The sequence below is a fragment of the Mustela nivalis genome (genome assembly GCF_964662115.1).
Source record: "Mustela nivalis genome assembly, chromosome: 2".
NCBI classification, from domain to species: Eukaryota; Metazoa; Chordata; class Mammalia; order Carnivora; family Mustelidae; genus Mustela; species Mustela nivalis.
Window position 1 is genome coordinate 146022974 of NC_139021.1, and position 15066 is coordinate 146038039.

Sequence of the window (15066 nt, forward strand, 5' to 3'; positions counted from 1 at the left end):
TCCAAGTAATATTTGGGGCTGCATCACCGCCTAAGGTCCCACCTGAAGGGCTATTATACACCCGCCCCAAGTCGGACCCAGATTCTCCTTCGGAAATGCTGGTCAGTCAGCTTTGGGCACTAGAGTTGATGTCTGCTTGGGGTGATGTCAGCTCAGGGGTAAGAAAACCATTTATGGGAAGCTGTTTTGGGATGGGGCTACTGATGGGGAAGCAGAAGCCCCTGGACCTTAGGAGATACTCCTGACTGCTTCCGATTGAATCTCTTGCTTGAACTACCCCAAGTAAGAACTCTCTACGCAGGACACCTCAAATATTTCTTTAAATGTCTTAGACATCTTTCCACTGCTCAGTGTCCCCTCTGAAACTAAGGAGGTGAGGAAGTTCTGTGGGGCCACTGTGCCTGTCTGGGGCCCTGTCCTGCCTTGATGAGTCCAGGATGGCATCTGTGCAGCAAAGTGGGCGGGTGGGATGCTGGAAGGCATGGGGCAGCTGGTTTCCAGAGCTTAGGATAGAGACAAGAAGGTGTAGAGAGTCCTAGGGGCGTCTCCGCTCCTAACCAAGGCCTGGCGGCCACCAAGATGGCATATTTGTAGGTGGGGATCTATCCATATTCTGAAATGGGTGACATTCAGTTTTTCAAGATACCACTGTACCTTCAATTTATTAGCTTTCCATAAAAACACATAACATAAACAATCTACAGTATAGAAAGTATAACTTACAAAAATATAAAAATCTTGGTTATTTTTTAGTATTCCAACATATTACTGCACATGTTATTTCAATAAACAGGTTTAAACAATGCACACTTAACCAGCCTGATTACCTCTGTGGGGAATGGTGTCCACTCCCTCCTCTTTATTTTAAAATAAAATATATATTAAGAAAAAAGAACCACAATGGGTTATACGTGCATACTGTATGTGTGAAAGCTTTTGTAGTAGGGTTTCAAAGTTCATATCATTATTGAGGCGCTTCGTCTCATATCAGTATGTGGCCCAAAGTGTTTTCAACTGACTGTCTGAACAGAGGTTCATTCCTTATGACGAGAGCAGGTGTCCTCACATTTGCAGCCTTCTTCCCTGGTTATGAGATGATGGTCACAAAAGCCAACATGGTGGCCACATTTGACTTTCGGGTCTTCAGAGCAGAGGGGATGAACCATGAGCAGCCTTCAGGCAAGGGCTAATTCCCTTCAGGGGATTCAGACTGGCATGTGGAGAGCTAAGTCATCAGCAACGAGAGACTCCAGAATGGGCCTTGGGGGACAAATCTTTCTGGAACCCGGTGAGGTTGCCTGTGAGCTCTGCCCCGCATATGCAGCTGTATCCCTCATGAAGCCCTTACCCCGGAAGGCCCTGAGGATGCTGCCCTGCTGGAAGTGGGGCAGGGCGGTTTCCTTCCACCCCAGAGTGGCTGGTCTTACCGACAGGCACAGGTCTCCACAGACATGTTAGGGTACACCTTCAGAACCATGTTCCGGTTCTCATCCAGGAAGAGGACCCCAAGAGAGTTCATCTTGTCAGGAACACAGCAAGGCTCTGGGATGCCCGGGACGATGCCCACAGCCCTGACGATGCTCTGGATGGTGGCGTGGTTGGATGGGCGGACAATCTGCCAGGCAGGAAAGGAACACAGTTACCTAGGCGCTCAGCCCTCACCCACCCGCTTTGCCCCCGGCACATCCCTGAGAGAGGCCACAGAAAATGTGTCCACCTAGAAGAAAAGGTAAGATTCCAGGGGCACAGATTTCCTCTGAAGTCAGCCACAGACTGAGTCCCAGGGAGGTGTGCCAAAGCCTCAGGCCTTCCTGCCCCTTGGGTCTCCCGGAGGGAAGTCACATCCCTACATGAATGACCACTTGGGGGCACCTGCGTATCGCACATCCCCAAGGAGCCCTTAGACCTGGGCAGGAACTATCCAGATGGTGATGCCCAGCTACATTGCCCAGGCAGCAGCCTCCCTCATTTCACAGTCCCAGCAGTTCCGACACACTTCCTGTGGAAGTGTGTTCTTAGTCCTGGAGGGGAAGGCCTACAGGCATGTGTGCACCAGCACGAGGGGGCTGGAGTGCACATTTCCCAGATGGGTCTAACTGTTGGGTGTCAGCAGCTGCCCCACCTCACCACCCCATCTTGTCATAGTATCCACTCTATGGGGTGGCATTGCCTTAATTTTACCTGTGAGTAAGGGGAGGTTTAAAATGTCTAAGTAGAAAGGGCACCTCGGTGGCTCAGTGGGTTAAAGCCTCTGCCTTCGGCTCAGGTACTGATCTCAGGGTCCTGGGATCGAGCCCCGCATCGGGCTCTCTGCTCAGCGGAAAGCCTGCTTCCCTTCCTCTCTCTCTCTCTACCTGCCTCTTTGCCTACTTGTGATCTCTGTCAAATAAATAAAATCTTAAAAAAAAAAATGTCTAAGTAGCTTGACCAAGACCTCTCAGCTAGGAAGCATCCAAAAGTCATAGAAAGTTGGAAACCTTGCTTGCATGTGCCGTGCAGGCTTTCTTTCCCTCCCCGGGCAGCCTTGCACACCCAGAGGAGTCGGGGGCCCAGCCACAAACACAGAGAAGGCTGTTCTCAAGCACTTCCAACAAGAGAAACAGGACCAAGCCATGGGAGTTTCAGCTCACTGCGGACCAAAGGAAGTTTTATATGTAGCGTGTTGATGAGAAAGGCCCCTTGCGTGGAGAGGCAGGGAGGACAGCAAGGTAGGGATGTCTGAGTTGTGGGCTCTGGCCGCTGTCAGGGAAGGCGGCAGGCAGCCAGCCAGACTGATAAAGGTGAGTGCCGGGTCAGCCAGCTGGAACCTGCTCACTGCTCATCCGGCAGCTGCCCAGGCCTGTGCTAGGTTCTGCCAGCCCACCCCTGCCTCTCTGTCCATCACCTCCCTTCCTCTCCCCTGCACATGCAAGAAAAGTCCCCGAATTCCCAAGCAGGTTAATGCTGCCCCATGTCTGCGGCTGGAAATCCCAGCGACTGATTTATTTACATTCAAATTGGATTTATGCACGGACTTCCTTTCTGGAAGGGGAAAGAATGACCTGGAACTCAGCAGAGGAGCTAAGCAGGAGGAAAGTGTGCACTCCGTGGGGAGGGCCGACCTCAGCTGGCAGCCAGCCCACCCAGCTCTGATCGTGGGGAGATGGATGGACAGAGCCGCAACCCAGCCTGCAGGGAAGGGGAGACTCTGCAAACCCAGGGCCAGCACGGTGGATGAAACAGCCACATGCTGTGTTGCCTGCAGACTCGTGTGCAGTGAGAGCCAGTTGCCCCCTGGGTCTCCATTCCTCTGTGGGAGGCAGGGGTGGGTGGGGGTGGGAAGAAGTCCCTAGGAAGCCTCGCTAGGAGGCCAACTCTGCTGGTCACAGACCCCAACGCCCTGAGGTCCAGGCCAGGAACAGAAATGAGAGCCTTAAGGAGGAAGGGGCTTCAGAGGCCTGGCTTGCCTATGGTGTAGGGAGTGGGGGTTGGACAGCATGTAATCAAGGTCTGTAAGGCCATTGCTATGTGGGAACACACACCTGTGGGGATGGATTCTCTGTTTTTCGAAAGAAGACATGCTCAGATTTAAAATTAAAACTCAGTAAGTCAGCCCTTTCAAAAGCCCAGCCGAACTACATCCATCTGTGGGCTATGTTCCCCTGACAGGCTGACTCCTGAGGACCTCTGCCTAACCATTCCCACCTTGAATAGAGATGGGAGGTCTTCTAATGCCCAGTTCACAGCTGGGAAATAGGTCACAAGGCAGTGAGACTTGCCAGGAGGGGCAGAGCTGGGAGGCACAGCCAGGCAAGGGGCTGGACGCAGCGGTGTTGCTCAGACAGCCTACCTTGGGCATGGGGAACTCGCACACCCCCGCACAGTAGTAGGCATCGAAGGATTTGGGCAGGACGATCCACTCATTCCACCCGATGTCTGCGAAGTCCACCTTCAGATACCTGCGGGAGCAGACCCTCGGCTCGGCCCACTGCTTCCTCCGGGCTTTCTGCATCGTCTTCTCGTCGAAGTCCAGCTCCCGCGAGGAGGCCATGAACACATCCTGGCCTTTCTTCCTTCGGTCCTTGCGCCCTGGCCGTGGTTTCAGGGCCCTAAAGGGGCCGGGCCACAGTTCGTGCCTATGGTAGTGCTGGGCGTGGGGGGAGGGCGCCGGCCTCTCATCCAGCCCTGGCAGCTCATTGTCCTGGAGGGGTCCAGTGGCCTGAGTGGCCCGGCGCACACGGGGGTCCGCCGAGCTGTTGGGGGCTGTGCCAGGCTCCGGGTCTCCAGCCTGGAAGGGGTCATATCTCTGCAGCGTCACTGCCACACTGTTGGGCTCTGAGATGGCCAGGTCATCAGCATAAATGAGGATGTAAGGCGCATGGGGGCTTGGCCTGGACACCCCTGGGGCCTTCTCCCCAGAATCCAGCTGGGCAGAGAGGAGCAGCTCGCCATCCTGGCGGGCTGCCTTGACGATAGGGGAGATGTCCTTGGCCTGCCACAGGCCCCGTGGCGGGGGCTCCAGGGCCATGGCCCCACGGAGCAGCCCCTGTGTGGCCGTGTTCTGAGAGACGCTGCGGAAGACCAGGTGCTGGCGTGTGGGCAGGCCCGGGGGCAGGAGGCGGCATGACACGTTCTTGGCCCGCTGCTTGCAGGGTACCTCTCGTGCCCGGGGCCACCGAGGTTCCGAGTAGAAATGGAATGTGGCTGAAAGGATCATTTCTGATTCCTGCAAGGAAGTCAGGTTGAAGAAATACACAGCCTTCTGGTCGACCATTTCTGTGAGGGCAGGACAGACCACAACAGGTTAGGTTCTTTCTTAGATAGGTCCGTCCCGGTGTTCACGGGGTCTCCCACCCAGGGCTGGGATGGAGGAAGTGTGTCCATTTAGGGAGCCCCTCCAGGCCAGCCAAGCCTTCCTGTCTCAGGTCATCCTCACAGTAAACTGAGGAGGGTGCCCTTATTGATCCTCAAGGGACAGATGAGGAATTGAGGTCAGAGGGGTTGGGGTTTATTACTATCCCATTACAAAAAGGAAAAGGTAGCAGATGGGGATGGGGGTGCTCAGACACCTCTATGCGTCCTCTTCCCACACTTCAGCGCCCTCAACGCACAAATGCACAGATGCCACAGATGCTTCTGGGGAGGAGAGAAGGTGGTGTCAGGTTTTTGGGATGCTCTGAGTCAGGTGCAAGCCCTGTGAGAGCGCCCCCTCACCCACGGTATGTACCCAGCCCTCTAGTTCACAAATATTAAATGCGGTCATTCTTCCAAACGAGGTGAGTGAGGCCGAGCGCCCCTGACTCCCCCATGTGCCGAGTGCCTTCTGGGGGAAACTGGACTTGAGGGCGCAGTGGTCTGGGCTTCTGCTACATGGTCTGCCCAAGGGCTTGTCAAACTTGTTTGACAAAGGAAGAGCAATTTCAGGGTTGCACAAGGCTACTCGACAAAGTCTACAAAGACCAGCTTTGCTCTCAAGAGGCCCGTGTCATGAGAAGGCCTGGCATTCCTCAAATATCCCGTGTGCAGCTTGAGAAAGCTCCAGGCCCGACATCCCTGGGGCTGTCAAGCACCTTTTCCTTCTAGCCTGGTTCTCCCAGGTGTACCCCAGGGCCAGGAGGCATAGCACCCTCATCTGTGGCCCCAGGAAGCTGCGCTGAGCTCCAGCCGCATGAGTTCTCTGAATGGCCATGTCCTCTGGAGGATTCGGGTAGGAGGGAGGAGTTGTTCCCAGGCCTCGCTGTGATCCTGCAGGCTGGCGGGAGACCAGAGCTGCCAGGGTAGCTGCCTCCCTCACTGCTCTACTTCCTGCTGCCGGGTGTCTGTCTGCGGGTACAGACTGCTGGGTAAAGCTGCCCCACGTACAGAGCTCCGAAGCACAGGACTGTGTATATGTGCAGGGACGCCGGGCCCAAAGGCCCTGGTTCCCGGACACCTGCATCCACAGAACGAGCTGAGATTTGTTTTTTGTTTTGGGGTTTGTTTGTTTTTTAATCAAAATCTTCCTTTTAAGGTTGTTTCCTTCTATTGTGATTAGGAACTGTCAGGTACTCTTGAGGGACCATAAAAGAGAGGAAGGAAGGAAATAGCATATCCACGGAGGACCTGATAAATGTTAGTCAAGATTCAGATGACACTCTAAAGACCCTGCCTAACCTGACCCTCGGAGCAAACCCATGGAACAAGAATGGCAGCTCCTCATCGTGCTCCACACATAAGGAGCAGCGTAGGGCCTTGATGGCTGATTAATCTTGGCCTTTCCAGATGCTACAACCTTCGGTGTCTCGGGCTCCAGATCTGCGCTTTCCCAAACATTCTGCTCTCTGCGTTCCTCCCCTGGAGATGCTGATTCAGGGAGTTTGGGACAATGAGGCCAAGGGATTTGTGTTTTAGCCAGCATCCCAGAGGACTCTAACCATCAGGCGAGGTCATGTATCTAGGGTTGATGTGTGGGTGGGGTGAAAGGTCGCCAAGAGGGCAACCTCCTCATCCTCCAAGCTAGACAGGGCCCTAGGAACCACGTCTCCAGGCCACATCGGGACCATACCAAGCTCATCTGCCTCAGATGGATAGTGGGACCTCTGTGTCACATGATTGATTGCGGGATTAAATAAATAGCACAGGTAGTATGCTGGGCACCAAGGAGGAGCTCCTAAGTATGGTTCTCTGCCACTTCCATCTGAAGGACCAAGGCCGGCAGAACAAGCCAGCTCTCCCTCCACCAACTTGGTATCCCTCCAGTGATCCAAATTATCTGAGTTGTAACCCAGCTAACAAGGCAGATAGTGTTTTTTGTCTTTCATCTAGTTGAAGTCTATTGTCTGCTACAGATTCATTGCTAGGAAATGCGTTAGGTGGCTCTAGGACAGACATTTTGGACACTTTCCAAAGAGCTGGCCCATTGCAGCAGGAAGCAAGCATCTCTGGCCCAGGAACTTCCAGCCTTTGGTGAGGAAGGGTATGGCAGACTGGGGCAACAGGGATAGGCCTCCACAGTGGAAAGGCAGTTCAGCCACCCTCCCAGTGATGAGCTAACCCACTGGAAGGTCTATGAAGAAGGTCGACTGTGACCACCATACCAGGAACAGCAGCTTTGGCCTGAGGCAGGTGTAGCCCAAGGATGGTGCTGGGAGGCCTGCCCCTGAGGAGCAAGAAGTGCCTGAAGGGGGACTGGCCTTCCCTGATGGTTATTCCTGCACAGGATGTGGGGGAGGGGCAGCAGATACAGCTCCTCTTCAGCCAGAGAACCATGGAGAGTGTGCTCTGAGACCGGTGGGGGAGGGACCTTTGAGGTCACCCAGCCTGATCAATCCTACTCAGGATAGGAGTCCTTCTCCTGTGTGGCTTGAACACCTTTTGCCATAGGGAGCTTGTCCCTCATGAGGTAGCGTGCTGCCTGGAGACCCTCTCTGTGGGAAGGAGGAGGAGACGGGTCATGTGCATTCTCCAGCGTGTGAAGGGCCACAGACTGGCTCTGCTTTCTGTGTCTGCATGCCCGCCATGCAGTCTCTGGGTTGTGACGAGAGAAGAGGAACCTGCATGACGTCTCCAGCTCGCATAAGCCCAGGCCTCAAAGGAGAAGCCCCTAAGAGCTGTCCCTATTCCCTGTGAAATGTGCTGGTGCCATGTCTCGTGGTCAGCAAGAAAAGGTCCTCCCTTTCCCCGCCCCCCCTCCTCTCCTTTTCCTTCTCTTTTTCGTCCCCTTCTCTCCAAGCCTCCCTCCCTTTCTCACTACACATTTAGGAAACTCCTACTTTGGGTTCAGTGTTGCACAGACTGGGGTCCTGGAAAAGTTGACCAGAGGGGCTCAGCCCAAGGATGAGACAGATGGGCCATCGTGATGATGCCCTTCTGCTGTCGTGTCACAGCTTTACAGAGCACTATCCAAGTGAGGCCCCAGGAATGCTGGATGCATTCACTCACAGGCCACTGCCTGGCTCACAGTCCTCCATTGCCCAGAAAGTAAAATGGAACCCCTTGCCTCGGCCCTGCTTGACCTGGCCTTCCTCCTTCCCCACCCCCATCTCTGCCTCAGTCACCCTGGCTTCTGGTCCCTCCAACAGAAAGCTTCCCCACTAGGGGCTCTGCCTAGGTTGTTCCCTTTGCCATTGTCCTACTCCTCCTCCTCCAGGCCTGCTACCTCGCCTTCAGCTCTCCACTCAAAGGGCATCTGTATTAAAGGGCACCCTTGGCTCCTGTGGCCCGAAGAGAAACCCATCACTCTGTTCCCTGCTCCATTTATCTCCATGTCACTTCTCAGCATCCTGATATGTATCTCTTTGTTGTTATTTCTCTTCCACCACGGAACACAAACTCCAAGGGAGTGGAGCTTTGCCAGCTCTGTGTGCAGCTGCATCCCCAGATCCTAGCCCCAAGACTGAGTGAGAGGCGGTGCCTACAAGTGAGTGGTGAATGGAGGGGAAGCATGGAGTCTTTGCTAGATCTGCTTCAGTTAACAAAGGGGAATCCCTGGCCTGCTGCCCTCAGGCTCAGCAAACACATTCTGAAAGAAGTCCAGAAAGCCTCATTCTATTGGAAGATGGAGGTAAGGATACAAAATCAACTGGAGACATTGGGCAGCAGGATCTTTGTCCAGTGACTTCCGCTTAAGCCTCAGTTTTCTTGTCTTTAAAATGGGAATAATATCGTTTACCAGTTATAGAGGTCCAAGCTCCAAGTGTGTATGCATGCTTGATTTCCCATTTTCACTAAGAGGAGAGCAGCTGGGTCATTCATTCTCTGGAAAAAGATGGTGCTTCAGGAAGGATATCCAATTTGCTGAAAGTCACCCAGCTGCAAAAGGGCAGGCCAGGGCGTGTCTGATCCCAAGGCCATGCTCCCCTGTTTACTCAGGTCAAAATGGTGATCTACCTAACAGTGAATGTACAAAGACCAGGTGTTGTGAAGTACAAAACATTTTGCAAACACAAGTCATTATGTGGATGTTTTGGAGTTCTAACTCTCTGAGAAAGAAAGGACTAACTTTAATCAGATGAGCTATTCTCTCTTTGGACTTTCAGAAATCTTAGAATCCTAACTGGGCCCACTCTGGGGGCATGCAGTCTTCTTCCTAAGAGTAGCAGGGAATCTGAAGTGGGAAGAGGTGGCTCCAATCCATGGGTCACTCCAGGCACCCTCCTGGCAAACCTTCAGGCCACGAGGACTCTCCATCTGCTCTGTCTTACAGGAAAAGAATCTAAGCCATGTGGAGATTTGTCCCTTCACTCACTGTCCTGGAAACAGCCATCAGGGTGACCAGAGTGAAAATGTGGGGCTAAAGATTCAATCACCAATGTAAGCTGGAGGAAGGGAGTCATGGGTCACCAAGGGTGCTGCACAAAAGGGAAGAGAATGACTAAGTATCAAGTGTCTATTTTCAGGCAGGCCTCAGAGGAAATTCTGCTTACATCACTTACTAGCTATGGAGCCTTAGGCAAATCATGGTGCCTCTCTGGGTCTCAGTTTCCACATCTGTAAACTGGGCAGAGGGTTTGTAGGCATGTCCTAAAGTTGTAAGATCATCTTTGCTGAGCTCACACCGTGGTGCCTGGTACCCAACACATGCTCAGAGCATACTCGCTGTGTGGTGTCACCAGCTGCTACTGCTCTCAGGGCACCACGTCCTTGCTTCCTGTCCTCATGCCCAATGGGAGGCATTGCCACCCGTCCACCTCTCCAGCAGGAGCCAGAGTTCCACAGGCTCTCCTTCTTGCATCTAACCAATCCCAGCTCCTGCTGGCTTGGCTCCTATTTCTCCACAACTACCCTGAACTCTGCGTCCCTCCACCACTGTCTTCACCTGTGGCCCTACCTCCACTGCCACCGCAACCCCAGATCCCTGTCACCACTCATGTCACCCACATGCTTCACAAGGAAATCATCTATTATAGATGAAGAGTCAGCATCCTTACTATACAAAAAACCCTCTATTTGTCAGTAAGAAAAAGTCAAGACCACAGGAGGAAGCCATTTCCATAGGAATAATTACAATGGCTGAAAGGCATGAAAAACAGTTCAGGATGACCAATAATGGAAAAAAAGAAGTGACTTTAAATGAGGATATAGCAGGATGCCTCAGTTGGTTAAGCATCAGCCTTGGGCTCAGGTCATGATCCCAGTGTTCTGGGATCAAGTCCCGCATCGGGTTCCCTGCTCAGAGGGAAGCCTGCTTTGTGCGGTTTCTCTCTCTCTCTGACAAATAAGTAAGTAAAATCTTTAAAAAAAAAAAAAGTAAATTAGGATATAGCAAGTTTTACCTACATGTTGAAGATACAATCCTACTAAGGTAAAATAGGATGCATATATAATATGTAATGTATAGAATATGGTAATATATTTATGTCACATACAATATTTATTATTTATATTCCACTAAACTATTAACTCTGGTCATATTTGGGTTTGTGATTAAGAATGACTTCTTTTCTTTATGGTGATTTTCTATGGTTTCCAGGTCAGTGTGAATTGATTTCATACTCTTCTCTTACCACCTCCTGCATCTCTCTTTCCCTCTTTCTCTCCCCTCCCTCTTCCCCTTCCCTGCCCTTCTTCCCCCACCACTGTTTCCACACCGTACACTGTCCCACTGCTGCAGCCAAACTCAGGCCCATCAAGACTCTTAATGGCCTGTTTGGGCCTTCGGGTCCACCTCCAGCTCAGCTCAAGCACTGAGGTTTCGCTGGCCCCTCCCCCCAAGCCCTCCCCCTGCTGGGTCAGTGTCCTCCCTTGGGTCCCAAGCAGACCGAGAGCCCCTCCCCACAGCACTGTCCCCAGCTCTGCCGCCCATACTCTCCCGCTTACTTCTGACTTTCCCCCAGCTCGTGAACTTTTCTGGGCAAGGCCAAGGGTCTGTGCATCTTTATGTCCTCTTGAGCTCACAGCACCTGCTGCCTAATGAGATGCTCAGGAAATACTTGGGGAACTGAACAAATGTGACCTTTGGCATTGTGGGTAGATAGGTATGTATTATTATTCTCATTTAATGATGAAGACATCAAACTCAGAGAGGTTAAGTAAATTGCCCAATTTCACACAGGTCAGTGGAAAAGCTTAAAGTTAAACACATTTGTTTAGGACAGAGGGGAAGGTCTAACCTTAAGCCTAGGATCAGGCTCCGAAGTGCTCTCCACTGCTGTAGGCTTAATAGGGAACAAGACACATTTTAGGGAGCAATGGAAGGGAGGGAGGAAGGGGTGGCTAAAGTAATAGTAATAGCATCTAATAAATTACTGAACCCACACTCAAGGCACTGTCTTAAGCACTTGACATACCTCAGTTCATTTTAAAAACCCTATAAGGAAGGAGCATTGTTAGCCCCATTTTAGAAGTGAAAAAACACAAAACACAAAACACAAAAAACAACTGAGTCATGGTCTAATTTAGCCCCTTGCCCTAGTCACAGACTCAACATCTGGAGCTCTGCAGTCCAACTCACAGCCCAGCTCACGACCGGCACTCTGAACTTGAGCCATGCTGCCTGGTGGCCAGCGAGCGACTGGCTCCACTGCCTCCAGGGCTGCAGGGCCTAGCACACCGAGGCTGCAAAGGCCACTGTCATGCCACAGGATGGTGCTGGAATGTTCCAGGACTGGAGCTAACCGCCCCCCCCCCCCGACATTGGTGCCTCATCCAGAAGATGAGGAGTCCCTGCCCAGGCTCACTGTTCCTCACAGCCCCCAGGGAGTGGCTCACAAAGCAGGCATCTCTAAGGGGGGTGGGGTGTGAACCACTTGATAATGTGAATCAAGGAAGGAGGTGAGAAACCAAACTGCCTGCGTCTATGCCGTCAGCACAAATCCCCCTCATGCTACTGACCCTTCCCCTCTGCACTGTGTGCACAGAAACCCACACTCAGAGAGAGAAAGCTGGTAGAGCTGGGACTTGTACCCATGGCTGCCAGGTGGTTCCAGATAAGCATGCTGGATTTGTCAGACAATCGCAGACTGGTCCACAATACTCCTGATCTCCCAGAGAATAGTCTGCTGTACCCTCTGTGTCCTAAGTCCTGGGCTGAGTTCTGATGGAGGTGGGAAGAGGAGGCTAGCAGTGGGAATGGCATTGGCTTGGCACATGGGAGATGCCAGCCCCTGCTGCTGTGAATGGCCCCCTAACCCAGCCTCAGTTTTCTTATCTGTAAAATGGGAGGGTTTGATATAAAGCACTGTCCTCAGGTCCTTTTCAGGGTTAACGTCTATGTGTCAGTGTTACTTGTGTTACCCCTGTTCTGTGAAAACAGAAAGACAAGATCGAGCACCTCCATGGTGGGGCAGGGGGGCGGGGGGCTGCAGCAGTGAATGTACTCAGTGCACATGCTCACCCCGTCACCCCTGACAGACCTTGCTGACCTTGCTTTCCTCAACTACAAGGCTCTGAGGACTGAGTAATGGATGCAAGGTCAGGTGTATACCTATCTGAACACAAATGCTTTGTAATTCCATAGGAACAACATGCATGGACACCTAATTGGGCCAGTGCTAGGCTCTGGCCACAGGAAAGGCACTGGCATGACTTGCCTATTTTGTTGATGAGTACAGTGAAGTCCAGAGAGGTTTAATAATTTGCTCAAGGTCATGTTCATGCTAGATGATTCTTGAGTGGCTTAATTTAATAATGATGCTCTGGAAATGGACCCCATGTGATGAAGAAAAAATACCAGGGAGGACAGAGTCCAGGAACCATACCCAGTGGTCTGCTCAGTGGAGGATGGGGGCACAGGTCTCTCTGTGGCAGGTATTCCCCAGGACACCATCATGCAAGGCCAAACTTCCCAGGCAACAGGTGTCACCTTGAGTCCCACAACTAGCAGTCGAGAGGTGGCCGACCTGATCCCAGACTGTCTGGCCCCAATGTTGGGCTTGCTCCTCTCCATCTCAGGAGGGATCGGTCTCTCAAGACAAACAGTTCCCCACCCCCTCCAGATGAGTGGCCTTTTCCCCCACAAGGGCTGCTGTGGACCCCTACCCACACTTTCTGGAATGGCTTTCTGTGACCATGGGTGGTCTCTATGGTAACCAGGGTTTTCCAGCCACCCTTGCCATCAGGCTGCACCTCCTCTCTGCTTGCCCAGGGCCCACAGGCGTAGGCCAGCTAAGCTGGCAGACGACTGAGGCCGCAGGCTGGAAGTGCTCTCGGAGCAGGGCAGGGAGGACTCTGTAAGTGACCTCTGTCCAGCTCCATCCAAGGTGTGAAGACAGGGGAAAGGATCTGCCCAGGTGGAGCAAGGATGGGAGGGGACTGCAAACCCCCCCCCCCCCACTGCCCAAGTTTCTGGACCCTTCCTCAAAGCCCCGTGGTCTAAACATTTCATGTTAGTGTCTTGCAGGCCTCAGTGTGTGTACCCAAGACCAGAACCCAAGGCCCTTCTCCATTCACTCTGTTTGCCCAGCCCCAGAACCCATTAAGTGCCCCCAGCTAGAGTTGCACGCTCCCTGCCTGAGCCCAGGTCAGGCACTTTCATGCCAGCTGCCTTATGCCCACCTGACTGGCCCCACTCTGTGCCCTTCTCATGCGCCAAGTGCCAATACAACCACCGAGTCCTATGAGCTTCCCCAGCCCAGAACCATCTCCACACTGTGCTTAAAGCCTTGTGTATGGGGTATTCTACACCAGCAAGGGGGACATCCTCCCAGTCTTGGCAACACCCTAAGGGCAGGAACTCTGTGTCACTGCCACTCTGGTGTCCCCACTGGAGGCTCAGGGCCTGACATAGAGTGCTTGGTGAATGATGAATGAATGAAGAATGAATGAATGAATCCATGAAAAGAAGGAAGAGAAGTGAGTGTAGTGGTGGGGAAGATGAACAAGTGAGGAAGGGGGAGGAGAGGAGAGGGTGTCCGGGACCCCCTCTACTTACCTAGCCGGGACCGGAAGCTTCGAACCGTGTTGCCCCCTCCCGGCTTCGCGCCCCTCCGACTGTATTTCTCATAAAGCCGGAGCATGTGGACAGCTACCATTTCTTGGGCGCCAGGGCCCAGAGTGGTGGCGGCATCCCCCGGGGACCGCCAGGGGTCCTTGATTCCAGCCTGGCCATCAGCGGCTGCTGGCGGGGCGGACCAGGCGGGCGCCTGGTGGCTGCCGCCTGCGTCCCGGAGCAGCAGCAGAAGCAGAGGCAGCAGCGGCAGCAGTTGGGTCGTCTGAGCAGGGCTACGGGCCATGGTGGGTGGCGGCGGCGAAGGGTCGAAGCCGGGGAGGAGGAGAGAATGCGCGGGCGCACGGGAGGCTGCGGACCAACCCTGTGGCGAGAAGGCGCGAGGGGCGCTGGGTGCCGAGATCCGCGCGGGGCGCGGAGTGGAGCGGGGTGGTAGCCGAGCGCTCGGGTCTGTCCGAGCCGCGCGAGCCCCGGGCCAGCGGTCACGGCCGTCCGGAGCCCCGTGGAGCCGAGCCAAGCCCGAGCAGACGCGACGCCCCTGCGGACTAGCGCCGCGAAACTTTGCAGCCCACAGCGCGCCCGGCTCGGCGGGTTCGAGGGGCGGGGCGGGGCGGGGCGGCCGGCGGCGCCCTCGGGGGGACCGGCTGTGCGCCCCAGACCACGCGGGGCCGCCGCCGACAAGGTAGTCCCTGGGCCGGCTGCGGTGTGCGTGCGCCCGTGTGTGGCGGCGTGCGCGCGCAGGGGTGTGCGCCCGAGTGTGCGCCCAGGAGTGTGGGGGGCGTTGGCGTGGGCGAGCGCGCTCCCCGCTCTCCTGCGAAGAGACAGAAACCCAGGACCCAGCCGGTTCCTGTGTGTTGGCGCCACAGCTGGGCAGGGTTGCGCGGGGGCTGGAGCGGCCTTGGGAGGGGGGCCCTCCTGCCGGGTTGCCCCTGTAAAGGCATGTGATGACTATGTGGTTGCAAGATGACAGGTCCCCCGTGAGGACCCGAAAGGGGATGTGTGTGCGCCCGGCTGGCTCTGAGCAGGGTATCCAAAATGCAAGAGTGAGGTGAACACAGACCCTCTCTGGGCAGCCTCTGAAAAGAGAAATCCTAACCTCCAAATTCAGCCAACCCAGGGCAATTGGAAGAAGATCCACATTAAAATTCGGAATTAGTCCATTAACTGACTCTGGTTTTAGCAACAATGATTCCAGTTGCTGAAGAAGCACATCAAAGGTCTTT

The 15066-nt window shown here is 53.9% G+C and overlaps 1 protein-coding gene across 1 annotated transcript; it reads right to left on the minus strand.

Annotated features, from left to right (window-relative positions):
• Positions 1 to 633: 633 nt before the first annotated feature.
• GDF10 (growth differentiation factor 10) lies at positions 634 to 14704 on the minus strand. Its single transcript, XM_082719893.1, has 3 exons — positions 13829 to 14704; positions 3830 to 4755; positions 634 to 1615 (listed from the first exon to the last, which is right to left on the minus strand). The coding sequence occupies exons 1-3, from the start codon at positions 14127 to 14129 to the stop codon at positions 1424 to 1426; spliced, it is 1419 nt and encodes a 472-aa protein (XP_082576019.1). The 5' UTR covers positions 14130 to 14704; the 3' UTR covers positions 634 to 1423.
• Between the last annotated feature and the right edge of the window lie 362 nt (positions 14705 to 15066).

Bases quoted from the DNA above. Each gene is read 5' to 3' on its own strand.
- GDF10 (XM_082719893.1), bottom strand. From the start codon at position 14,129: ATGGCCCGTAGCCCTGCTCAGACGACCCAACTGCTGCCGCTGCTGCCT. The intron at 4,756-13,828 runs GTAAGTAGAGGG...CTGCCCTCACAG, and splicing joins AAGCTTCCGGTCCCGGCTAG to AAATGGTCGACCAGAAGGCT. The intron at 1,616-3,829 runs GTAGGCTGTCTG...CCTGCCTGGCAG, and splicing joins GCGAGTTCCCCATGCCCAAG to ATTGTCCGCCCATCCAACCA.